At 42.5% G+C, this 26,897-nt stretch overlaps 1 protein-coding gene across 1 annotated transcript in view; it reads right to left on the bottom strand.

The window, feature by feature from the left end:
* The window catches only part of LOC129406540 (leucine-rich repeat-containing protein 37A-like), a 52,279-nt gene that overhangs the window by 10,976 nt on the left and 14,406 nt on the right, over positions 1-26,897 (bottom strand). Inside the window, exons 8-10 of the mRNA XM_055144701.1 lie at positions 8,039-8,110; positions 7,148-7,222; positions 4,759-4,877 (exon numbers count right to left, since the gene is read on the bottom strand). Coding sequence (XP_055000676.1) covers positions 4,759-4,877; positions 7,148-7,222; positions 8,039-8,110 — 266 coding nt within the window. The remainder of the gene's footprint in view (positions 1-4,758; positions 4,878-7,147; positions 7,223-8,038; positions 8,111-26,897) is intronic.

Here is a 26,897-nt window from a genome sequence, read left to right as displayed (position 1 = left end):
TGAAATGAGTCAGAAAGAGAGGGACAGACATAGTAAGACTGCACTCATCTGTGGAATATAAAATAACAGAGTAGGAGACTAACACCCAAGAATAGTAGTATATAATACTAAGGTTTGCTCCATGGCTTGGAAGCTGGCCTCACATGCTGGGGGAAAGGCAGCCCGGATAGAGAAGGGAAGACCAAGTAAAATGTGGTTGGACATCCTGCACGGGAAGGGAGATGCGTGCAGAAAGTAGACTAGAGACTGAACACGATGGCCACTCAATACCCCTATCACAAACCACAACACCCAAAAGGAGAGAGAGGACAAAATGGAATACCCTGCCACAGAGGCGGGATGGGGTGGGGAGGACGGGATTGGAGAGTTGGAGGGATACTGGGTTCATTGGTGGTGGAGAATGGACACTGGTGAAGGGATGGGTTCTCAAACATTGTATGAGGGAAACACAAGCACGAAAATGGGTAAATTTGTAACTATACCCTCACAGTGACTCACAAATTAAAAAAATAAACATATTAAAAAAAGAAGAAGTTTAGAAGGAAGCCTCCAATTCAACCCGTGGTTCTCCAGTAGATGGAGGACAATTTAATTAGTGGAAATCTAGTTCAGTTTGGCGATATCCAAGAAGAGACAAGTTGTCCTGTTTGCTAATAGAACAGCTCATCTCTTCCAGGGTGGTTGAGAGAATGATATCAGATAGATCAGGTGAAAAAATGCGTCATCGCAGCAATTGATACAGATATAATATAAAATTTTCTCCGTAATTTCTAAGCCTTTTTGTTCAGGATAAAGAGACTTTCACAGAATCCTCATTGAAAGTATGAGTTAAGTTAGTGAGGCATTAACATGCAAGGTATGAATGTGTTCAAAATTGGGGGCATGTAAAGCTAACCTAAGAGAAGGTACTGAAAAAATTGTTTAACAAGAAAGGCAGGTGCATGCCGGAGGCAAGGATATTATTTGATAAGCAGGGATGACCCAGAAATGCTCAAAATCTATAATCCTAGATAAGAAAGGTGGCTGTGCAATCAGGACCAAGAGGTTACGGATGGCTCTGGGAAACCACGATTCCTAAGAGAAGTCCAAAAATGTGGAAAAATATGGCCTTTTTAGTCGAATTCTGATGGGTATTCTTAAATGTGTCTTGAAGAATCTTTAAGGAAGAATAAACGAGAATACACATTTTAAAAAAAAAGAATAAGCCCAAGAAATTTGAATGGTTTAATGTACTACAAAAATAATATTTTTTAATTTTTTAGTTAGTTATTTTTATGGCTCACAATTATCACGTTTGACAAAAGTTTAACAAAACAAGCCTGCTGTTGATCATAATAAGGTGTACTAAGCAAATATGTAAAATGATATATGATAAAGTTTAGACTTGGTGCTCTGAATGCATCAAAAAGATAAACTACATTTGAAAAATAGTTGGATTTTTTGTGGGGGAGGGGACTACATGGCAATGCTTAGGGGGTACTTCTGGTTCTGCACTCAGAAATCACTCATGATAGCGTTTGGGGGACCATATGAGATGCCAGGGATTGAATCCGGGTTGGTTACACGCAAGGCAATCACTTTACCTGCTTTACTATCTCCAGCCAAAAAAAAAATCTTTATCATGGCTAAATATTTACTTTAATTAAATTTTACATGTGCCTATTACTTATACTTGTTTGCATAATTGTTGATAGTATACTTTTAAAATAATATAGAACCGCCTTATAAAAGTAGATAAATGCAGGGCTAGAGAGAGAGTACAGAAGGTAGAGCATTCACCTTGCATGTGTCCAACCCAGATTTGATCCCTGGAATCTCACGTGTTCCCTGAACACTAGCAGAAGTAATTCCTGAGTGCAGAGCCAGGAGTAAGCCCTGAGCATTAATGGGTGTGGCCCCCAAAAGCAAATTAAAAACTAATTAAAAAATCTTTTTTTAAGGTAATTATGTCCATCAGGCTGGAGTTATCGATAGAACAGTGGGTAGGGCATTTGCCTTGAATGCAGCCAACCCGGGTTCGATTCCTCCGTCCCTGAGGAGAGCTGGCAAGCTACTGAGAGTATCCCACCTGCACGGCAGAGCCTGGTAAGCTCCCGTGGCTTATTCAATATGCCAAAAACAGTAACAACAAGTCTCACAATGGAGACGTTAGTGATGCCCTCTCAGCAACTCAATGAACAACGAGACAACAGTGCTACAGTGCTACAGTGCTGCTCTCAGAAACTATTCTGGGTGGTGCCTGGGGGACCACATGGGATCCTGGGAATCGAACCCAGGTTGACTGCATGAAAGGGAAGCACCCAGGGACTGGAGCGATAGCACAGCAGGTAGGTCATTTGCTTTGCATGTGGTCAGTCCGGATTCGAATCCCAGCATCCCATATGGTCCCCTGAGCACTGCCAGAGCCAGGAGTAACCCTTGTGTATCACCGGTTGTGACCCAATAAAGAAAAAAAAAAGGCAAGCACTCTTTCCATTAGACCATCTCTCCAGTCCCTCAACTATGACTTGTTATACTCCCATACCTTTATCCTGTCCTGCCCATATAGAGAGGACTTTTCTCTCTACCTCTTTTGGGTGATAATATTCTTATTACCATCATAGACGAAGAAGAAATTCTTCCAGAAATCAGATCCTCATCTGAATGCACCCTTCCTCCACCTACCCACTAATTCTTTCGCTTATTAGCCTTTAGTGTGATGTTGTTGAATCTGGGCAGATGTCTAAGGATAGGTTAATGGATTTGCCAGAGTATATGTCAATGTGCAATGTTGATAAAATCTAGAAAATAATCTTTTTTGTTTTGTTTGTGGGCCACAATTGGTGATGCTCAGGGGTTACTCCTGATTCCGTGCTCAGGTAATCACTGCTGGTGGTGCTTGGGAAACTATATAGGATGCCAGCAATGGAACCCAGGTCATCTGTGTGGAAGGCAAGTCCCCTACTCACTGTACTATCTCTCTGGCTCCTGAAATAATATCAGAGCTACCAAAATTGGGGAATACAGCTCTTATAAGATGTGTATTTTGTCTTCACTTACTTCCTACTATTTCCAGCTCTAGTTAGGGAACCATACAAAATTTCTGACTGTGAGAAGGTCAAGTATAACATTGTGTAGTTGGGTTTCTTTTGGGGGGAGGTGGGGCCAAACCCAGCAATGTTCAGGGGTTACTTCTCTCTCTGTGCTCAGGGATCACTGCAGCTAGTAATTGGGACCATCTGGGATGCTAGGTATCCAACTCAAGTCTGCCGTATGGAAGGCAAGTGTTGTAGCTGCTAGATGATCTCTCCAACCAAACTCTACTGAAGAATTCAAAGTGCTTTTGGTGGTGGTGAAGTTTAGAGAGGGAGTTAAGGGAAGTGAGGAAGAAGCATGGACTTGCAAAGAGTCCCAGACTGGGAACACGCAATCTAGGCATTAGACACATTTAACACTTTTAGTTTTGCTTCTCCTCACATAAAATAAAAAATGTTATTAGTATCTTATTGTGATTTCGATTATTTGGTTTAGTTATTCTCTAACATTATTGCAGTTGGAGTAACATGGTTACAATAGTACCAACGCTATTGGTTTCCATGTACAAAGTGAACCTCACCTGGACCACCACCGAAGTGTCGAGACACCACAGTTTGTACATCCCTTTTAGTCTGATTCTTCTCCCCGCCACACCCCCCAAATTCCCCAGGATTGATGTTCATCTTATGAAAGGTGATTTGAAAATGATTGTTATGCCCACCTTTGTGAAGGGAGTGATAGACTTGCTAAAAGTTGATTTTAACAATAACACTATCTTTGTGTAAGAAGCAAAGTGATCGATGTGCCCAATTTCTGTTAGCAAATCAGAGTCATACTATCCCGGCATGAAAACACTTTTTTGGGTGTTTCATGTGTGTGTGTGTGTGTGTGTGTGTGTGTGTGTGTGTGTGTGCGCGCGCGCGCGTGTGCGCATGCATGCATGCCCCATATTCAGTAATACCCAAGGAATACTCCCAGCAGTGCTTCAGAAACTGTTTTGTGGGGGGTGCACTCACACCTCCCACATGAAAACTATGTGTTTTAACCTATTGTTCTATTTTCCTGGGCCCTTAAAAACACATTTTGGAAGTTATCAAGCTAAGGTCAGTAAACTTACTATGTGGAAAAATACTTAAGGGCGCCTGAGTGCTTTGTAGATGGAAGGGTTAAAGTTCTAAATAGGCTCAGAGGTGGGGATGGTCTAAGAATCCACAAGGCCATCCATCCTTAGAAGGATTGAATGGCAACCTCTGCTTAGAAAACCAGAAATTCTCAGGCTCTAAGCAAAATTTTCATAAGACAGTATGACTTGTACTTGCCTACTGAATTACAAAAACACATGCAATAAAGTAGCGACACCTGTCCTATGAAGAAAAGGGCGCTTGAGATCTGCTGTATATAAAATCTGTTTACAAACTGCATTCTGTGGCTGAGCTCTCATCTGGAGGACCAGTACCTTGCCCACAGTGTGGCCCTCATTTGTGACCATTAGTGTTAGCTCCCTTCCCCACTTCCATCCCTTTCTTCCATTCCTCTGATGTCTCAGGTCATGCATAGACTGCTAAGGTAAAGACGTAACTGAGATTCTGACTTTTACCACGGGAAATAGTTCTTAGAAATATAGGGAGTTGAACTCTTAATAGAAATAATGCAACTACATAATCAGTTTAAAATGGGCCATCAGTGATTAAAATTAAAATAAAACATAAATTAAAAATCTATTAGCAGGCAATTCAGACTCACCACAGTGTGTGGTACTGGTAGAACATTGAGTGGTACAATGTAGTTTGACTGTCTTGCACATGATTTCAATAATAACTTTAAATTGACAGAGGCAGCAGGTGAGATGCCTAGGTAATATCCTATGAATGGAAACACAGAGAATTAAGTGCAGAGTAAAGGGGTTACTTTAAGTAGGTAGAAGAGGCAGCCAAAGCCACTGTGCAGCTATTCAAAATGTTCCTGAGAACCATGGATGAGGCGCTGCTCGAACTCAGTGGTGGTGGGAACCCAACTGGGAGGTGATGCGTGCAAAGCGTGTACCTTAACCCCTCTAACTATCACTTCAGCCCTCAGAAAATTGAGTTTTGTTTTTGAGTCATATCTGGTGGTGCTCAGGGATTACTCTGGGCTCTCGACTCAGGAATCATTCCTTGCAGGCCTTGGGGAACCATAGACAGTGCCAGACTGAACAAGAGTTAACCACATGCAAGGCAAATATCTAACTCACTATCCTATCTCTCCAGCTCCCAGAGAATGATAAAAATACCAGTTATAACCTGGGGAAATCTGAAAGCACTTTTTCAGACTATGAGAAAATAGGGACTAGAGTAATATTATAGTATAGCAGCTCTGGCATTTGCTTTGAACACAGTTGACCTGGGTTTGATCCCCAGTGTCCATGAGACACCAAAAGGGATTCTTGAGTATCTCAACTTAAAAAAAAATATATATATATAAATTTAAACTCAATTAAACATAGCTTAAGAAAAATAAACAAGCTGGGGTATGGTGCCACCAGCAGGTCAACCTGTACCTGCGGGGCAAGAGCATCAGCAGCCAGATGGAGCCTTCTGGCTTCCTGATAACCCAAAATTGCTGATGTACCTGTGACTGAACCCCAACAACTTAGGGCAAGTTTACCAAGAAACTAAACAGCCAAAAGTTTGGTATGTGGGAGCCAACCCACAAACTACGTCTGGCTCAGTTATACAAGCTCAGTTACCAACCATATTTCAGAGCCCCATAAATCTCGAAAGAGATAAAAGCCACAGTTAGGGCTGGTGGTGAGGTGCCCTACGGCCAAGCGGGCATATCCTGCAGGGCATATGCCAATAGTTTATTTCTCTGAGAAGATGGAAACAAGGGCCACCATCCAGAGACACACAAAAGAATCTCTGAACCGAGCAGCTCTCTGCGAGATGCCTCCGGACTTTAAGCCAGGCCAACTTCACTGGGGAGCCTCAGACAGGGGCAGGCATCATCCCTCCACCTGCCCCTTAAAAACCCCGACAGGCACCAACTTCCAGAACACAATGAAAAGTGCAGGCACACAGGTTCAGTGACAGCAAACTCCAGGCCTCAAGGGATAGGGGATGGGCCGGTCCCTCTCATTGGCCTCCCTCTCCCCGAGGGAAGCTGGAGGTCATGCCCACAAACTGCCCTCGGCTGCCACTTAAGCTCCTTAATGGTCAAAATCCAGATACACAAAGAAACTCTGAACTGAGCAGCTCTCTGCAGAGATTTCTCCACACCTTAATTATCTAAACTTTTAAAATTTGAGGAGCACACAGCCACTCCTCTGGTCTCATGACATCTTATACTATTCATAACAAGCAACACAAGAGAGAGTAGCACTGTAGCACTGTCATCATGTTGCTCATCGATTTGCTCAAGCGGGTACCAGTAATGTCTGCATGGTGAGACTAGTTACTGTTTTTGGCATATCGAATATGCCACGGGTAGCTTGCCAGACTGCTGTGCGGGCGGGATACTCTCAGTAGCTTGCCAGGCTCTCTGAGAGGGACGGAGGAATAGAACCCCAGTTGGCTGTGTGCAAGGCAAATGCCCTACCCGCTGTGCTAGCACTCCAGTCCAACAAAAGACAGTATGGGGGAGATTGTCTGCCATAGAGGCAGGGGTAGGGGTGGGACGAGGGGGTGGATCCTGGGGACATTGGTAGTGGATGGTGGGCACTGGTGGAGGGTTGGGTGTCCTATAATTGTATGACTGAAACTCAAACATGAAAGCTTTGTAACTGTATCTCACAATGATTCAATTTAAAATTTTTTAATTAAATTAAATTAACATTCTGAATAAAAAAATGTATTGTGGAGTGCATGTCAAATTCAATTAGCCTAATCAATGGATGAATAAGTAGCAGTACTCCAACATTTAAAGAAATCTGTGGCACTGTAGCACTGTCATCCCGTTGTTCATTGATTTGCTCGAGCGGGAACTAGTTACGTGTCCATTGTGAGACATGTTACTGTTTTTGGCATATCGAATACGCCAGGCTCTGCCTTGTGGGCAGGATACACTCAGTTGCTTGCCAGGCTCTCCAAGATTGAGAAACAAAAATAAAAAGCCTTAAAAACCTAAGTGAAAATAAATGTCAGAAAAATCAACTTACAGTTTTTCTAATTCAAGAGTCATCATGAGGATGTTTTGGACTGGTCCAAGCAACACTGATGTTGCTCCCATGTCTCTGAGGGAGAAAACACAAGCATGATGTGAATCCAAATGCAGAAGCTTTAGAGTTAAGTAGATGAGATTAATGAAGCATATATTTGATTCTGGCTTCGCTGTAAAGCCAGGTCAACTGTTTACTCTAGACCATAATTCCAGAGAGCTCTTACAGAAATAAGAGATTTCTCTATCATCAAATTAATGACAATTTGGTAGACTAAATAAATTTCCTTCCTTCCTTCCTTCCTTCCTTCCTTCCTTCCTTCCTTCCTTCCTTCCTTCCTTCCTTCCTTCCTTCCTTCCTTCCTTCCTTCCTTCCTTCCTTCCTTCCTTCCTTCCTTCCTTCCTTCCTTCCTTCCTTCCTTCCTTCCTTCCTTCCTGGCAGTACTTGGGAGATATGCTAGGTGCTGTACTTGTGGGTTGCTCTGAATAGAGCTCTGAGAAACACGCATGGCGCCAGAGGTCGAATCCAGGCCTCTAGCATGCAGTGCATGGGCTCCAACCACTCACCTATCTGGTCCTCTTTACTTTCTTTTTTTAAGTAATGTTTACATTATTACTCATTACTTTCTGGAATAAATAATACTTCTACATGTATATTTCTTATCTATATGTACTCAACATTGCTCTTTTCCTCTGTTGGCTGTTACCCATGTACATTCTTTCTTAATCTTTTCCTTTGACAATGAATCTCAATTCAACAATCCAGTGTTAAAATTCAAATTATAACTTTTAAATTCAATGCAAAACACAATCTTTGGCAAAAATGGAGAAAAATAAAGACCGCAAATTATAGCAGAAACCATATGAGCTACAAAACTATTATAATACTTACAGATATTTTAATGCTGGCAATTTAAAAAGATATGAATCTTCAATAGTTGTTAGAGGATTATGACTGAGAATTCTAAAAAATATACAATAAAATTAAAATTATAGACATAATCAGCAACTAGCATTAAAGTTTATATTTATTTTATTAGCATGGAACTAGAAGGTGAAAAAACATTATTTTCTGTCATTATCTATAATCATGCTTAGAATCCATAAAGCATTTTTTTTTTTGCTTTTTGGGTCACACCCGGCAATGCATGGGGTTATCCCTGGCTCATGCACTCAGGAATTACTCCTGGTGGTGCTTGGGGACCATATGGGATACTGGGAATTGAATCCAGGTTGGCTGCGTGCAAGGCAAATGCCCTACCCGCTGTGCTATTGCTCCAGCCCCAAACATTCTCCCTTTGGGGAACACTCAAGTCTCTAGATGATAAAGTGAAGAGGGAAGAGGGTGGGAGGGTGGAGAGAAACACAAATGTAGAACAAATTAAAAATATGCTGACAAATTTTTCCAAGTTGAAAACCCTAGGAAGAGAGGCCAAATAATACAGCATGTGGGGTACTTGCCTTGCATGCAGCCCACTTGTGTTCCATTCCTGCCACCTTATATAGGCCCCACAATAAGCCAGGAGTGATCCCTGAGCACAGAGTCAGGAGTAAGCCCTGGGCACCACTGGGTGTGTCTCCCTACCACCCCCAAAGATGAAAGAAAACCCAGAGAGTGATGATGTCTGCAGGAAGTCCTTGCTCTGCAGCAAATATTATTTTTCTTCTTTTTTAAAATTTTATATAGGGCATAAACTCCATATTACTTTTTCAAATTTTTTTTAACTTTACAAGTTAGTCCACAATGTTTGATTACACTGAATATTCAAACACCAATCCCACCACCATTATACCTTCCCTCCACCAAATTCGGGATGTTTCCATCCCAACCCCAATCCATGTCACAAAACACAAACGAAGTAATATATTTCATATTGTCTGTTATGAAGAACTGCTGAACAGGCTTACAAAAAAAGTGTTCACATAAGAAAGAGTGTGAAGATTGTTCTATTTTGGCAGGAACCATTAAGACATTCTATATTGAAAGTAAAGTGAAATTTATTAGTTACACAGGTGGGGGGGGCTTAGGGTGGGGAGGCTAGGGGCGTGGGGGGGTTTGGGGTGTGAGGGGGCGGGGTGGAGGTATACTGGGATTCTTGGTGGTGGAATATGAGCACTGGTGAAGGGATGGGTATTCGAGCATTGTATAACTGAGATTTAAACCTGAAAACTTTGTAACTTTGTAACTTTCCACAATAAAAAATTAAAAAAAAAAAGACATTCTATAGGATATCACTAACAAGTTGTTGAAGTTTGGGTGGTGTGAGCTTTGGTATACATATCTGAAAATATGTATAACTGTATCACTGTCATCTTGTTGCTCATCAATTTGCTCGAGCGGGCACCAGTAACGCCTCCATTGTGAGACTTATTGTTACTGGTTTTTGACATATCAAATACGCCACGGGTAGCTTGCCAGCCTTTGCCATGCGGGTGAGATACTCTCGGTAGCTTGCCAGGCTCTTCTAGAGAGGTGGAGGAATTGAACCTGGGTTGACCGCATGCAAGGCAAATGCCCTACCCACTGTGCTATCATTACACCCCTGAAAATATATATGTATGCATATATACATATATTTCCCTCTATGATTTATTGCCTACAAACTGAACCCCATCAAATGTGGTGTGGTAATTATGGAGAATGGGTAGGGAGTGTTTTATGACGTGTTGTGCTGCCACTTTTGCCGCTGCACAGTCCAGGAATATTTTTGCTCGTATGTGAGGTTCGGCCTGAGCACATAGGGAGCAGCCTTGAGCATTGCGGCGCTTGGGTTAGGGAGGTTTTCTAAGAGGATCTGGTGGAAGCAGTCTTTTTGCCAGTCATTCTCACAGAGATCTTTGTGCCCTGACCTTTGTCACACTGTATGTGATCACTGGGTCACCTGTCAGTCTCCTGGACTTTCAGCTTCTTGAATGCCAGGGTCACCTTGACTGTCACTGGTCTGACAATATTGGGTAGTTACTAGATACTTCAGAAATAACATTATGGATAGCACTGTAGCACTGTCGTCCCATTGTTCACTGATGTGCTCGAGCAGGCACCAGTAACGTCTCCATTGTGAGACTTGTTTTTACTGTTTTTGGCATATTGAATAAGTCACGGGGAGCTTGCCAGGCTCTGCTGTGCGAACATTATGGATATATTGGTAAAATGAACCAGTTCCTTCCCTCCCTCCCTCAGTTCCTCTCCCTTTTCTTTCTTTGGTTTGTGGGCCACACCCAGGAATGCTCAGGGATTACTCCTGATGGTGCTTAGGGGACCATATGGAATGCCAAGCATGAACCTGGGTCAGCCGCCTGCAAAGCAAGCACCTTTCCTGCTATATTATCACTTCAGTCCCAGAAGCAGTTCATTTTTGACAAAAAATTTTGTTCCAAGATGCTAGAATGAATTTTCTTTTTAAAAATAGGCAAACTTTTTAAAACAAGCAGACAAATACACAGGAGGGGAAAAAAACAAAGAAATTTTCAGTAAACTCTATTCAAGAAACATTAGCATTGGCATACCCTAATATATATACACATTAGCATACCCTAATATATATACACATGTATATTAGAATATATGTGTATATATATACACATATATATATATAAAGACAAAGCTAATATCTATTGCCAGATGCCTGGTATCTGTGATCAGCACTTCACATTTAATCGTCACAATAACTTTACTGATAGATATTGTTAGTCTGCTTTACAAATGAGGGAACTGAGCCACAGAGCAGTTATATATAACTTGTCCTAGCCATCAAACTGGTAAAAAGCAGAGCTGGGATTTAAATTCAGTTCAGACTCAAAAGTCTGTTTAACCTGTTGAATGATGAGAAGGGGTTTAAAAGATTGTGTAAGCTTAATTTTCTCAGGGCACTCAATGCAGAAATACCCTTTCAAACTACCTTCCTGGGAGTCCAAGTGACTGTACAATGGGCAGTGTTTGCTCTGGAATTTTTTTTTCTTTAAGAATTTTATTTTATTGAATCACCATGTGGAAAATTACAATGCTTTCAGGCTTAAGTCTCAGTTATACAATGCTGAAACAACCATCCCTTCACCAGTGCCCATATCTCACCACAAAAAAAAAAAAACAACACAGTACACCTCCCATCCTGCCCCCCCTCACCCCCCCACCTTGAAACTGATATAAATTTCACTTTACTTTCTATTTACTTTGGTTACATTCAATATTTCAACACAAACCTCACTATTATTGTTAGGAGTACCCCACTAGAGACAGACCTGTTTTGAAGAGATATGAGGTCTGCGGCAGCGTGGTTTTGGATTGCTGTACTTTAGCAACTAAGTCCAGGGAGGTTTCTTCCAGATATTGGATCATTGCAAGCTTGTAAACCCCATCTGTGGTCGTCATAATATGTTGGTCACCGTGCCCTTCACCCCCGGCAAGGAAGAGGCGAGAGAAATACCTTTCCCCTCCTGGGCGGGCATGGGGCCGTGGCTTAGTTCTTAGGCTGCAGACATTCTGCGAGGAGCTGCCCATGCCGAAAACTTTAGCTGGCGACTGGAGTCACGTCTGGAGATTTTTATTCCCAGCACCCCATATGGTCCCTTGAGCCCTGCCAGGAGTGATCCCAGAGCACAGAGCAAAAACCCTTACGTGCTTTATCTTCCCATCTTGGAGAGAATATAACAATTACATTTGGAGACTGAAGAGACAGCTTATATGGCTGCATGCAGGTTTTGCCCAGGTACCATCCCCAGAACTACATGAGCTGCAGATCCCCACCTATTGGCAACCCCTGAGCACGGGAGGTGTATCCCCCAAAGCATGACCTGGTGTAGCACTCCCAAACAAAAACTCTCTATTTCCTTCTTCTAAAGATCTTCCATGAGTAAATATTTAATTAGCTATAGTCATCAAGACTTTAGAGAATTGTAACCGGGCTATTGGTGAATCAGTGAAAAGGATAGAATCTAAAACTTCATTTCCTCTTTCACAAAATTAACAACTGGAATATTTGATAGAATCGTATTTTCAGAATTCTTGAATTTTAGTAAGTGGGTTTATACCAAAAACCCAGGAATATTCAGTTGAGAAAAAAGACAAATTCCTGTAAGAATAGTAAGATGGATATTGCTTTAACTTTTCAGACATTTACTCTCCATTCTGAGGGGAGCTTAAAAAGCATCCACTTCCCCCAGGATCAGTGGGAGCAGAATGCAGCTGGGGTCCCTTCAAAGCTGCATTCTCAAAGAACTGTCAGAATTTTACTTCTCTGGTGAATTTCCATGAGAAAGGCTTGTCTTTGGACTGAGGCACTATTTTACAAGGTGTTGAGGCACTTGCCTTGTACACAACCAAGCCAGATTCCATCCCTATTTTTCCATTTGCCTATTTTTAAAAAGATTCCATCCCATAGCTGGTCCTGTGAGCACTGCCAGAGTGAGTCTTGTGTGAGGATCCAGGAGCAAGCCTTGAGCACCTCCTGATGGAGAAGCTATACATAGCTAAAAGCCTCTCCCTACAGGGAATTTTTGGAAAACAGTCATAGGTAAGTATTTCAACATGGCTGCTCTTTAAGAGGCAATGGATAAAAGCTAGGGCACAAAAGTCAGCCCAACCAAAAGACTTCAAAGGTGAAGCTGAGGAATGAGAGATCCAGAGAGACTTCAAAATGCTCTGGCAAATTGCTGGGGAACTGGACCATGAGACACAAAGACTATGTGACTATAGAAAAAAAGACTACTATCATTAATAAACAAATTCCACCAGGTTTTAAGATACAGGAGCAATATGCCTAAATTGGTCATATTTCTAGACACTAGCTAGAAGTAATTAAAGATTAAATTTTTTAAAGTTTCAGATATACGGCCCAGAGATATAGTACAGCGGGTATGGTGTTTGCCTTGCACACAGCTGATCTGGGTGTGATCCCTGGTATCCCATATGGTCTCCCCAACACTTCAACACTTGAGTGCAAAGCCAGGAGGAAGTCCTGAGTATCACCAAGTGTGGTCCAATAAACAAAATAATTAAAAAATAAATTTAAAAGGTTGCATATATAATGACACAAAAAATGAGAAACAGGAGAAGAGATGAACAGGAACTTTTTCAAAGAAGAATACAAATGGCCAAGGACCGAGAGACAGCATAGTGGGTAAGGTGCTTGCTTGGATGCAGCAAACCTGGGTTCAATCCCCAGCATCCCATATGGTCCCTGAGCAGCATCAAGAGTGATTACTAAGTGCAGAACTGGGAATAAGCCCAAACATCGCCTAATATGGCCCAACTCCCAGCCCAAAGGAGATACAAATGACCAAAATGCATGTGGAAAAAACTGTTCTATATCACTAATCATCAGAGAAATGAAGATCAAAGCAACAGTGAGTTATCATCTAATACCACAGAGACTGGTATCACTGTATCACTGTCATCCCCTTGCTCATCGATTTGCTCAAGCAGGCACCAGTAATGTCTCCATTGTGAGACTTGTTACTGTTTTTGGCATATCGAATATGTTACGGATAGCTTGCCAGGCTCTGCCGTGCGGGTGAGATATTCTCGGTAGCTTGCCGGGCTCTCCGAGAGAGGTGGAGAAATCAAAGCTGGGTCGGCCGCATGCAACAGAGACTGGTACTCATCAAAAAGAACAACAAGAACTAGTGTTGACAAGGATTTGGGGGAACAGGGCCTCTCATTCACTGCTGGTGAGAATGCTAACTGATCCAACCTTTTTGGAAGACAATATGGACATTCTTCAAAAAAACTAGGAATTAAACTTCCATATGATCCAGAAATTCCACTCTTGTGAATATATCCTAAGGGCCCAAAAGCACAGTGCATAAAAGGCATCTGCACTCCTAGGTTCATTGCAGCAATATATACAACAGCCAAAATATGGCAACAGCCCAAATTCCCACAAACAGATGACTAGATAAAGAAACTATGGTAGATATACACACAATGGAATATTACCCAGCTATAAGAGGAGATAGAGTCATGCAATTTGCTGCAATGTGGATAGATCTGGAGAGTATTGTGTTGAGTGAAATCAGTCAGAGGGAGAGGAACGGACTCAGAACCATCTCTCTCAAACTTTGTAGGGGAACCTCAAATGCCCAACGGCAACAGAAACAAACAGCTGAACTGGTCTTCAGTAGGAAACTTGCCACTGGGGCAGAGATGGGGGTGGGAGATAAGTTAGGGAGAACAGTAGGACAATGAGATGGCTGGACAAAGTGCCTGCTACAGGGTCAAAGGGGACCTGGGGGGGGGAGCGGGGGGAGAGGAGGGGGAGACGGGTGGAAAGTAGTGGACTCTGGTGAAGGGGTTAGTGTTAGAACAATGTATGCCTGCACCTCAATCACAAATATCTTTGTAACTTTGTAATTCACAGGGATTAAAAATAATTTTTTTAAAGGATAAAGGACTGGAGAGATCATACAGGGGTTAAGGTGCTTGTCTTGCATCCACTGACCCAGGGAACCACACCCAGATGGTTCCCACCAAGGGACACTCCTGAGTACAGAGAGCCAGGAATGGCCCTGCATGCTGCTGGGTGTGGTCCCCAAACCCCCAAAACCACACGTAAATTTAAAAATACCTGGGAGACATTAAAGATGGAAATAAATGGAAAGACGCGTCCTGACCAGAACCCTATTACTGATAGCATTCATCAAACTGAGCTGTGTTTTTAGTATCATCTTTGTACAAATCCCAGCTTTAATATCATCATCATCATCATTATCATCATCATCATCATCATCATCATCATTATTATTATTATTATTTTGGAGCTCATGGATACATCCAGCAGTGTTTAGGGCTTATTCCAGGCTCTGTTCAAGGGTCTCTCCTGGAGGTGCTAAAGGACCATCTGTGGTACTGAGGACAAAAAGATTGTCCACATGCAAGGCAAGCGCCCTACCCGCTGTACTATCACTCAGCTCCCAAAGAGGATTTTAAAATATCTATAATAAGCATGAGGAGATAGTTAATGTATCTCCATATTCACCAGGGATATTGGCCTGTAGTTTTCTTTTTTTGTGGTGTCTTTGCTTTTGGTATTAGGGAAATATGGGTCTCATAGAAACTGTTTGGGAGAATGTCTGCTTCTCCAATTTCCTGGGAAATCTTGAAAAGAACTGACAGTAGGTCCTCTTTAAAGGTTTGAAATAATTTGCTAGTGAATCCATCTGGACCTGAACTTTTGTTTGGGGGAAGACTTTTGATTACAGTTTCAATTTTCTTGATAGTGATAGGTCTATTCAGGTATTCCACATCTTCTTGGTTCAGTCTTGGGAGAATACAGGAATCCAGGAATTTGTTCATTTTTTCAAAGTTCTCATGTTTCATGGCATATAGCCTTTCAAAGTAGTCTCTGATGATCTCTTGAATTTCTTTGGTTTCTGTTTTGATATCCTCGTTTTCATTTCTGATTCGGTTTATTTGGGTCTCTCTCTCTCTCTCTCTCTCTCTCTCTCTCTTTGTGAGTCTTGCTAGTGGTTTGTCAATGTTCTTTATTTTCTCAAAGAACCAGCTCTTGGTTTCATTATCTTTTGAATTGTTTTTTGGGTTTCCATGTTGTTAATTTCTGCTCTAACTTTTTTTTTCGCTTTTTGGGTCACACCTGGCAATGCACAGGGGTTACTCCTGGCTCTGCACTCAGGAATCACCCCTGGCGGTGCTCAGGGGACCATATGGGATGCTGGGAATAGGACCTGGGTCGGCCGCGTGCAAGGCAAACACCCTACCCGCTGTGCTATCGCTCCAGCCCCTCTGCTCTAAGTTTTGCTATATTTTCCTTCTGCCTGTTTTGGGATCTTTTTATTGGTCCTTTTCTAAGATCTTGAGGTGTGAAGTCAATTATTTATGTAGGCCTTTTCTTCTTTCCTGAGAAATGCATACAGCGCTATAAATTTTCCCCTTAATATGGCTTTTGCTGCATCCCATAGGTTCTGGTAACTCTTGTCTTCATTATCATTTGTTTCCAGTTATCTTTTGATTTCTTCTTTGATTTCCTTCCTGACCCACTTGTTGTTCAACACTGAATTATTTAATTTCCAGGTGTTTGATTTAGTTCTCCGCATCTGTGAGTGATTGACTTCTATGTTCAGTGCATCATGGTCTGAAAAGATATTTGATACAATTTTTACCTTCCTGATTCTATTGAGGTACGTTTTGTGGCCCAGCACGTGGTCTATTTTGGAGAATGTTCCCTGTGCACTGGAAAAGAATGGGTATCCTTTCTTTTGGGGATGGAATGCCTTGTATAGATCTGTTAGCCCTCTCTCTTCTATGTCTTCCTCAACAAAATATTAGCAAATAGAATCCAACAAATTATCAAAAAAGATCATAGGCCACGACCAAGTGGGATTCATCCTGGTGATGCAAGGGTTGTTTCACACAAAAATCAATCAACATAATTCATCGTATTAACAAAAGAAAAGATAAAACCATATGAGCATATCAATAGATGCAGAGAAAGCATATGACAAGATCCAGCACTCGTTTATGATGAAAACTCTCACCAAAATGGGTTTTAAAAAAACTTTCTTCAATATAGTCAAAGCTATCTACCACAAGCCAATGGCAAGCATTATCCTCAATGGGGAAAAGCTAAGAGCCTTCCCCCTAAGGTCAGGGACAAGACAAGGATGCCCACTCTCAACACTTCTGTTCAATATAGTACTGAAAGTACTTGCAATAGCGATTAGGCAAGAAAAAGATATTAAGGGCATCCAGATAGGAAAGGAAGAAATCAAGCTCTCACTATTTGCAGATGATATGATACTATATTTAGAGAAACCTAAAGCCTCTACCAAGAAACTCCTAGAAACTATTGACTTGTATAGTAAAGTTGCAGGCTATGCGAACAATGAGAGAGAGGAAAGTGGCATAAAAAAAGCAATCCCGTTTACAGTCATACCTCAGAAAATCAAGTACCTCAGAATCAGCTTAACTAAGGAGGTAAGGGACCTGTACAAAGAAAATTACAAAACGCTACTTCATGAAATGAAAGAAGACACGAGGAAATGGACACATATCCCCTGCTCATGGATTGGGAGAATTAACATTGTCAAAATGAGAATACTCGCCCAAAGCCCTGTACACATTCAATGAGATCCTCATAAGAATACCTATGAAATTCTTCAAAGAAATGGATCACACACACTCCTGAAATTCATATGGAACAATAAATCCCCTAAAATAGCTACAGGAATTCTTAGGAAAAAGAAGATGGGAGGCATCAGCTTCCCCAACCTCAAACTCTACTACAATGCAGTTATAACTAAAACAGCATGGTACTGGAACAAAGGCAGAGCTGCAGATCAATGGAATAGGGTCAAATATCCTGATGCACACCCTCAAATATACGATCATTTAATCTTTAATAAGGGAACAAGAAATGTGAAGTGGAGCAAGGAAAGCCTCTTTAACAAATAATGCTGGCAAAACTGGACAGCAATGTGCAAAACATTGGGCTCAGACCTCTACCTAACACCAGCCACAAATGTCAGATCAAAATGGATTAAAGACCTCAACATCAGACCAGAATTCATTAGGTACATTGAAGACAAGGTTGGCAAAGCCCTCCATGACATTGTAGCTAAAGGTATCTTCAAAGATGACACCCCACTGACCAAGCAAGTGGAAATGGAAATAAACAAATGGAACTGTCTTAAACTAAGAAGATTCTACACCTCAAAACATACAGTGACCAGAATACAAAGACAATCTACAGAGTGAGAAAGGATATTCACCCAATGCCCATCTGATAAGGAATTGATATCAAGGATATTCAAGGTACTTGTTGGACTCTACAAGAAGAAAACACCCAACCCCCATAAGAAAATGGGGTGAAGAAATGAACAGAAACTTTCTCAAAGAAGAAATCCGAAGGGCCAAAGGGCACATGAAAAAATGCTCTTTATTATTAATCATCAGGGAGATGCAGATTAAAACAACAATGAGATATCATCTCACACCACAGAGACTTGCCCACGTCCAAAAGAACAAAAGCAACTGGTGTTGGCGCGGGTATGGCAAGAATGGGACTCTCCTTCACTGCTGGTGAGAATGCCGACTGGCCCAACCCTTTTGGAAAACACTAAGGATGATCCTCAAAAAGTAGAAATTGAGCTCCCATTTGATCCAACAATACCACTTCTGGGAATATATCACGGAGATACAAAAAGCATAGAAGAAATGACATCTACACTTGTATGTTCATTGCAGCACTGTTTACAATAGCCAGAATTTGGAAAAAACCCAAGTGCCCAAGAACAGATGACTGGTTAACAAAATTTTGTACATCTACACAATGGAATACTATGCAGCTGTTAGAAAGGATAAAGTCATACAATTTGCATGTATGTGGATCTACATGGAGAGCATCATGCTAAGTGAAATGAGTCAGAAAGAAAGGAACAGACACAGAAAGATTGCACTCATTTGTGAAATATATAGAAACAGAATGGGAGACTTACACCCAAGAATAGTAGAGATGAATACCATGAGGACTGTTCCATGGCTTGGAAGCTGGCCTCACATGTAGTGGGGAAAGGCAGCTCAGATAGAAAAGGGAACACCAACTATGGGGTGCTTGGAGGGCCCGCTCGGGATAGGAGATGCATGCTAAAAGTAGACTTCAAACCAAATGATAGCAATTCAATACCTCTATTGAGAGTCCACAACACTCATAAGGAGAGAGAGAGCAAAAGGGAATGCCCTGTCACAGAGACAGGGGGGTGTAGTGGGGATGGGTTGGGAGTGGTGGGAGAGATACTGAGATCATCGGTGGTGGAGAATAGGCATTGGTGAAGCGATGGTTACTCGATCATTGTATGACCGAAACGTAAGCACAAAAGTTTGTAAGTCTGTAACTATATCCCACGGTGAGTCATTAAAAATTTTTTTAAATAGAAGATAGTTAATATCTTGCCATTATCAAAACACATATCCAAGTCACAATTAGATACTACTTTATACTCAGTAAGATGGCTAAAAACAGATAGTAAGTGCAACCAGGGTGATGGAGAAATTGAAATCCTTATGCACTGCTGGTAAAAATATAAAAAGAGGCACTGCAGGAAAGCTTGATGGTTCCTCAAAAAAGTTAGCCATAGTTACCAAAGACTCAGCAATTTAATACCTGGGTATGTGCCCACAAAAAATGAAAACATGTCTATACAAAAGAAGTGAGTATTCAGTCAAAAATTGGAAAGGGCACCTGAACACCTGCTCTGCATGTCAGTTCTTTCTCTGGCTGACTTCATTCTGCATTTTATAGATAAATGTATGTGCATGCCTAGTTCATCCATTGCCTCTTATACATTCATGAACTTATTTCTATGCTTTATGGAATCAACTATGGCAAAAGGACTAAGAAGTAAGGCTCAGAAGTAAAACACTTGTCTTGCAGATATAAAGTCTGAGGGTCTATCCCCAGCCCCATAAATAAAGGAGCAACAGTTTCTATCAGTCTTAGAGACCATGACTGAGTTGAGGAGTTTGCTCAAAGTGGCAAAGCAGATGCCTGGCATTTCTGAGGTGCTGAGTTTGACTCCTGGTATCATCAGATCCGTGAGCACCACCATAATCGGTGCCTAGGTCCTTTGGACATTATTGGAGAATCCTATTTTAAAATAAACGAAGGGGCTGGAACAACAGCACAGCAGGTTTGCCTTGCATGCAGCCAATCCAGGTTCGATTCTCAGCATCCCATATGGTTCCTCAGCACTGCCAGGAGTGATTCCTGAGTGCAGAGCCTGGAGGAACCCCTGAGCACTGCTGGGTATGACCCAGAAAGTAAATAAATAAATAAATAAATAGATAGATAAATAAATAACAACAAAAATAGGGTTCAAACAAGCAAACAAAGAAGGGCTGGGGTAAATGCCTTGCCGAGGGGGAGGGGTGGGGCAGGTTCAAGGCACTACATGGCCCCCCTCAAGCACCCCCTCAAGGACCAGCACCCCATGAGCACTGCAGGGTATAATCCAAAAACAATAAAAAAGACTGATCTCTTTCCCTTCCCTTTCTTTTGGTTAATCGGCCACACCCAGCTGTGCTTAGGGCTGACTCCTGGCTGTGCACAGAGGGGTCAGCCCTGGTGGTGCTCTATAGGGAGAACATTCAGTGCTGGGGATTACACATGGGTCAGTGATATGCAAGGCAAGTGCCCTGCCAACTGTACCATCTCTCTGACCCCAGGCAATATTACTTTCAATGACCTTTTGAAATAGATCTTATCTGGGGACTCCGGCTTGACCCCCTCACTGCAAGCATGCAGTCTCGAATTCGATCCCCCGTGTCACCACATTGGCTGAATGAGATTCCTGGCAGCTCTGGGGTCTGTCTTGCAGCTCTGCCATTCCTCATCCCCGGCAACTGATTTCCAGTTGCACTGCAGTCAGTCAGGAGGACGTTAACATCACAAGAAAAGAGGCCCAATCCCTGGCAAGCAACACCAGTAAAAGGTTGTGGAAACACTGTTGAGTATGTTACCCCAGGTTAGAAAAACATTCAAAAGGACACATGAACACACATTCATCGCAGCACTCAGTGCAATAGCTAAGATACGGAATCAACGTAGGTGTCCAACGACAGGTGACTGTTTTGTGAAGATGTGGAATAGATATGCAATGAAATACTATGCAGCTGCAAGAAATGATGAAATCATGTAATTTGCTGCAACCTGGTTGGAACTGGAGGATATCATATTGAGTGAAGTCAGATGAGGACACATACAGGTTGATCTCACTTCTCTGTGGTAGATAGAATAATTGGATGAGGAAATGCAATGCAGTAGAAGGGGATGCCTACATCAGTCTTGAGCCCAGAGTACAGGAAGGAGAATGACAGAGAAGCAAAGAAATCAACAGGCGGTAGAAAATAAAGGGCGGGACAAGGGCCAGGGCTTTATTTTACCAATGATATGGGAAAGTGGTATAGCTCTCTACTCAAAGCACAGGCTCAACACTTAAAATATGAGACTTAAACAACCACCACTGGGACAGAGCAACAGCCCAACAGGTAAGGCGCTTGCCCTGCACACGGCTGACCTGGGTTCAGTCTCCAGCAACCCATATGGTCTCCTGAGCCTGTGAGGAGTGATTCTGGAGTGCAGAGCCAGGAGTAATCCCTGAGCACCATTGTGTGTGCTTCCCCGATCCCCCACCCCCGCAAAAAACCCTACAACCACTGACCTTGAAATGTGCCTGTCAAGATTGCAGATTGGGTGTAGGAACACTGATGGTGGGGTTGGGGTCAAAATATTGTATACCTAAAACCCAACAACATGTTGGAAATGCCAACTTATCCACCCTTTTTGGAAAACAATATGGGCATTCCTTAAAAAACTAGAAATAGAGCTTCCCTATGACCCCACAATACCGCTTCTGGGAATATATTCCAAGAGTACAAAAAAGCACAGTAGAAATTACATCTGCACCTGTATGTTCATTGCAGCATTATCCACAATAGCAAGAATCTGGAAACTACCGAAGTGCCCAAGAACAGACGACTGGTTAAGAAAACCTTGGTACACCTACACAATGGAATACTATGTAGCTGTTAGGAAAGAAGACGTCATCAAATTTGCTTTTTAGGGCTGGAGCTATACACAGCGGGTAGGGCGTTTGCCTTGCATGCCTTTGGCCTTGCATGCCGCAAGCTGGGTTCAATTTCCAGCATCCCATATGGTCCCCTGAGCACCACCAGGGGAAATTCCTAAGTGCAGAACCAGGAGTGACCCCTAAGCATCGCCGGTTGCGACCCAAAAAGCAAAAAAAAAAAATTTTTTTTTGCTTGTAAGTGGATGGTCATGGAGAGTATCATGCTAAATGAAATGAGTTAGAAACAGAAAGAAGGGGACAGACATAGAATGCTGCACTCATTTGTGGAATATAAAATAACATAATATGAGACTGACACCCAAGGACAGCAGAGACAAGGGCCAGGAATATTGCTCCATAGTTGGAAGCCTGCCACATGAGCTGGGGAGGAGGCAGCTGGAATAGAGAAGGGATCACTACGTCAATGATGGTTGGAGAGATCATTCGGGATGGGCGATGTGTACGGAAAGTAGATAAAAAATCAAATGTGATGGTCTCTCAGTATCTATATTGCAAATCATAATGTCCTAAAGTAGAGAGAGAGTATAGAGAAAATTGTCTGCCATAGAGGTATGAGGAGGGTTGGGATTTGTATGGGGGAGATACTGGGGATATTGATGGTGAAAAATGTGCACTGGTGGCGGGATGGGTGTTTGATCATTGTGTAACTGAAACTCAAATATGAAAGCTCTGTAACTGTAGCTCACAGTGATTCAATTAAAAAAAACCCAACTCTCAATAACTTTGTAAATCATGTTCTTTAAGTATTTTTTTTAAGAGATGTGCACACAGTGGACTTCATGTCTGTCTCCCAATCCCCCAGGTTATCTGAACGAACATGGATACTTAGTTTGTGACAGAGCCACACTGTCCTCTTGCTAGGGACCACAGACCCTGTAGTGGCTTCCAGCCCAGGCCACTGTGGCTGAGCAGATGGCTCTCTGCCAGTGGGCACGGGTGGAGTTCAGTCTCAGGAAAAGCAAGACCCCAAGAGACACATGAATCCACCTCGAAATTCAGGCAAGGAAGGTCTTTGCTGCTCTCTGATATAAAAGAGAAACGATGAGCAAGAATCACGCTGAGAAGTGGCGCCTCTGACAAGCACAGGTGTGAGCACAGCTCTTAGAAGATTCTTATACATGAGTAACACGAGTAGAAGAGCAACCCCTGGTGGTCGTGTGTGAGATCCCCCCATACACACACACACCCTTCCCGAAAGGATGGAGGCCTGCAGCAACCATCAGCTCAGGGGGCAAGCGCCTGGCTCTGATGTAGGATTTCTGGTGAGCACCGCAACTGAATATGGGAGCATCACAGCCAGGGGTGTGTATCACCCTCAGATATCTCGCAACAAAAAAGATGAGGAAGAAAGGTAAAACCCAATTGGAGGTATGGGGGCAGCGGGGAGCTGAACCAAATCTGGGTGGTGCTCAGGTGTGACCCCTACAGTGCTCTGGCAGCACTACTAAGTTGAAACAGAGAATATCCCCTTATAAAGATGGGAAGGAAAAGACGCACTTGGGAGACCAGAGTAGTTGCTGAATGTGACCAACTCCTCAACTTCCCAAATTATTACAAAGAATCCAGTCACCCCTAAACCATTCCAAGGTCCTCAGCAGTCTTCCTCTTTAAGGTAGAAGCTTTTGAACGATAAGAAGCTGCTGCCAGGATTTCAGTACACACCCCAAATTGATAACAATGCCTTAGAGTAAGCTCTCGTGTGGACACTCATCTAAAGACAGGCCATTATGCTATGTGGCTGGGAGAGCGTGAGGGCTTCGCTGTGACCCCAGCTCCGTCTGCCTTCACAGTGCAGCTCCCCACCTCACTGACAATCTCCACAGTGGGGTCAAGCGGTCAGTAGGAACAAGGTTTGGGTTTCCTTTGTTCTCTCTTAGTACTTATGTCTTGGCAAAACACTGATGTTCCACAAACAAGCCAGAGTGTCCACTGCTCTGTCTGAGTAAGGCATCGCCTTTCTACTTTGTCAAGTCTGCAGTTGCTACAATCATGGAACTTGTAACCTTAGAACTGATGAGAAGACTAAAAGAATTTTTTAAACAAGCCATCAGTGTAGACCTGTGTAGGTGAACAAAGAAACACTTGAAAGTCAGAAGGGAAAAAAAAGATGCTTGGGGCTGGAGCAATCGTACAGCAGGTAGGGTGTTTGCCTTACACACGGCTGACCCGTGTTTGATCCCCCATCCCATATGTAATTCCTGAGAGGAGAGCCAGGAACAACCCCTGAGCATGGCGGTGTGGCCCCAAAACAAAAAGGAAACAAAAAGATACTGAACGTTTAGGATTAGCAAATGCTGTTGGATTTCCATAACATATGTCATTCCTGATTTCATCTGTAAGAGATGTGATTAGCTCCCTTTCAAAAACAATGGCACCTTACTAATATTTTGGCAATTTATGGAAAATTTATTAATTTACATTTGCAAATAATTATGTCATATTGTAGGTGACCTGTTACTCATTCAACTGATAATGTGTTCGCCATTCAGTGTTTATTAATATTATAGATGTTTCATTCAAAAAACTCACTGAGTGATAATTACCTGGAACCCAGGAAGAATCAAGCTTTTGTGGACCCTAAATTTCATCTAGTTTATTAAAATCCTGTTTAACAAAATAAATGAAATGCAAAGTTATGAATATAAAAATCGCTGGGATCTTCCCCGAGATCCTGCAAGTGAGGTTTGGAGTTCAGCTTCCTTTAATTCCTTATCAATTCACCTCAGCTGGGCCATTTTGTTTTGTTTGTGCTTAGGTTTGGGTTACACCTGGCATGCCCTCAGCTGACTGAGCTCTTCTGGCTCTCACCTCGACCTTTCCCCAGATATATTTAATGCAGGGAGTAAATTATGATCAACCCAGCCTCTAATCAACCCAGTCATTTGTCAGATAGGTAATAAAATGAGCTAAGTGAATCCCTTGCCTTTGGAAAAAGATGTAACATTATTTTCCCTTGTTTTTCAGCCACACATAGCAGGGTGCTCAGGGATTACTCCTGGTTGTGCTCAGGGAGAGCATGTGGGTGCTGAGACTTGAACCCAGATCAGCCATGTGCAAGGCAAGTCATGCACCCACTGTACTTGTGCTCCAGACACAGAGTTTTGATCACGCAGGCAACTTGTACCTGAAAGGAATGAGCTAGGTCATTTAGAAAGATTGAGCCCCAAAGAAAGGAGCCCATCCCCCAGCACATTTGGGCTCCCACACTTTTGTTGCTGGGGTGGGTAGTGCCATACTTGGGCACTCCATGAGTGCTGGGGAACCATGTCGTGCAGGGGCTTAACCCTGGGGCTCCAGCACCTACAGAGTGCGCTATCTCCCCAGACTCCATGACAATCTGTTGAGGTGACTGAATTACTCTTAGGAGCTAGTTCTATTTAAATCACATGACAGGGATGATCATTTCTTTCCAGGTATCTATGATTCTTTCATTACCTTTTTCTCTCATTTGAGAGTAAAATTTCAATATATGCAATTCAAATAAATCGTCACCTTCTCCATTATAAATTTGTTGGGTTTTCTTCTCATTGTTTGGGGACCACATTTGGAGGTGTGAATGGGAGTGACTGCTGGCAATGCAAAGCTCAGGCTCCAGCTCTCTGAGCTGTCTCCTCAACCTCATTCATGATGAGTCCTTCTCAGTACACCACCCACCATTATCTCCAGTGTCGCCCCACTATCTTGTTACCCTGCTGTCTGCACTAGCAGTAGGGCTCTCATGTTTTCCCACCAGCATCTGTCTTCTTTCTTCCAGTACTCAAGGTTCTTGGTGACAAACACCCTGCTCTATTCTTCCATATAGTTAGGCTTGACACTCAGAAGAAATGGCACTCTGTGAATGTTCTTGAATGTCTTAATTTTTATAAAGTATGATGCCATTCCACCCCGCCCCCGCTGTCTCCTACAAAACTATACCAAAACTGAGGTTCTTACGGTGCTTGGTATAATATAATGCTTAGTAAAAATGTGGCATTAGAGGCACTGAGGTGACAATAATCTCTAAGCCTGCTCCTTACTAAACTGGTCTTCAGGGTTCTTTTTGCCATTGTCAGTAAATTAAGGAGGTGAAGGGGAGCTGCTACAGGTGGGCACCTGCAGGAACTGTGACCCCGGCCCAGACACACTCCAACCCTTACCCGCCCCATCTAATCTGTCTGCCGGAGGATCGACTCAGGTTTATACCCATGCAGAATCACCGAGCTGCTTTCCTGCCCTTCCTTTATCTAATCTGCAGGAATGGTATAAAACTGGATTTCTGAAACACAAGCAGGTGAAGACTCTTTTCAAAGTCAGACTGAAAGGAGGACCTTCCGCTTGAGTACAGAATTTCCTTTAAGCCTCTGAATTTTGATCTGCTTGTGTCACATCAAATCAGAGAGAAATCAGAGGGAACTTTTCACCCAAGTGGTATAAAACCACACGCTTCTTACACATGAATAATCAGAAAAGTAAGTACAATGAAATTAGGCAAGAACAATGTATGTTTGATGAATGTTTTTCACTCACTCTGATGTAACACAAACACTTTTGGGGTCACAGAGATAGTTTCAGAGATGGAGCACATGTCTGCCATGTATAAGCCCAGAGTTTGATCCCACCACACCACAGAACTCCAGGTGCCTCCCATGGCCGCCTTCTAGCTCAGCTGGCCAGTGTGATGCCAGTTTTGCCAGGAGTGATCCTGGATCCCTCCCCAGCACTGCCAGGTGTGAAGCCTATGGTATGTTTTTATCATAGCTTTTTACCAACTTTTACCACAGCTCAAATCTTTATACTGACCACAGTGAATTCACTTTAGAGGTGTGTATCTATATGTATATATATGTATATATATGTCTATATATATACATATGTATTTTTTCTTCAAAATAATGGTCTAGATTATGAGGGAGGGAAATATGCTAAGACAGATGTTCAGGAACTCTTCTCCTTCCCCATGTAAAAGAAGCTACCAGCTAGGAATGAATCCATAATTCTCCTTCTCAGCCAACTCCCAGTAAAAACTGTTATACCTAGTTCTTCCCGGCTCTTTGTTGCATACATTTAAGTGGTTAGAAACTTTGCGTATGAACAGGAACCAAAGTTGGAATTAAACTGGGAATTCAAAGCCTCATTCACAGTTCAGGGCCATACCAGTGGGAATCACAAGACAA

Source organism: Sorex araneus, chromosome 7 (genome assembly GCF_027595985.1).
Source record: "Sorex araneus isolate mSorAra2 chromosome 7, mSorAra2.pri, whole genome shotgun sequence".
In the NCBI taxonomy this organism is placed as follows: Eukaryota; Metazoa; Chordata; class Mammalia; order Eulipotyphla; family Soricidae; genus Sorex; species Sorex araneus.
Note: the sequence above shows the minus strand (reverse complement) of the source record. Positions and strands in the feature narration are given on the sequence as shown.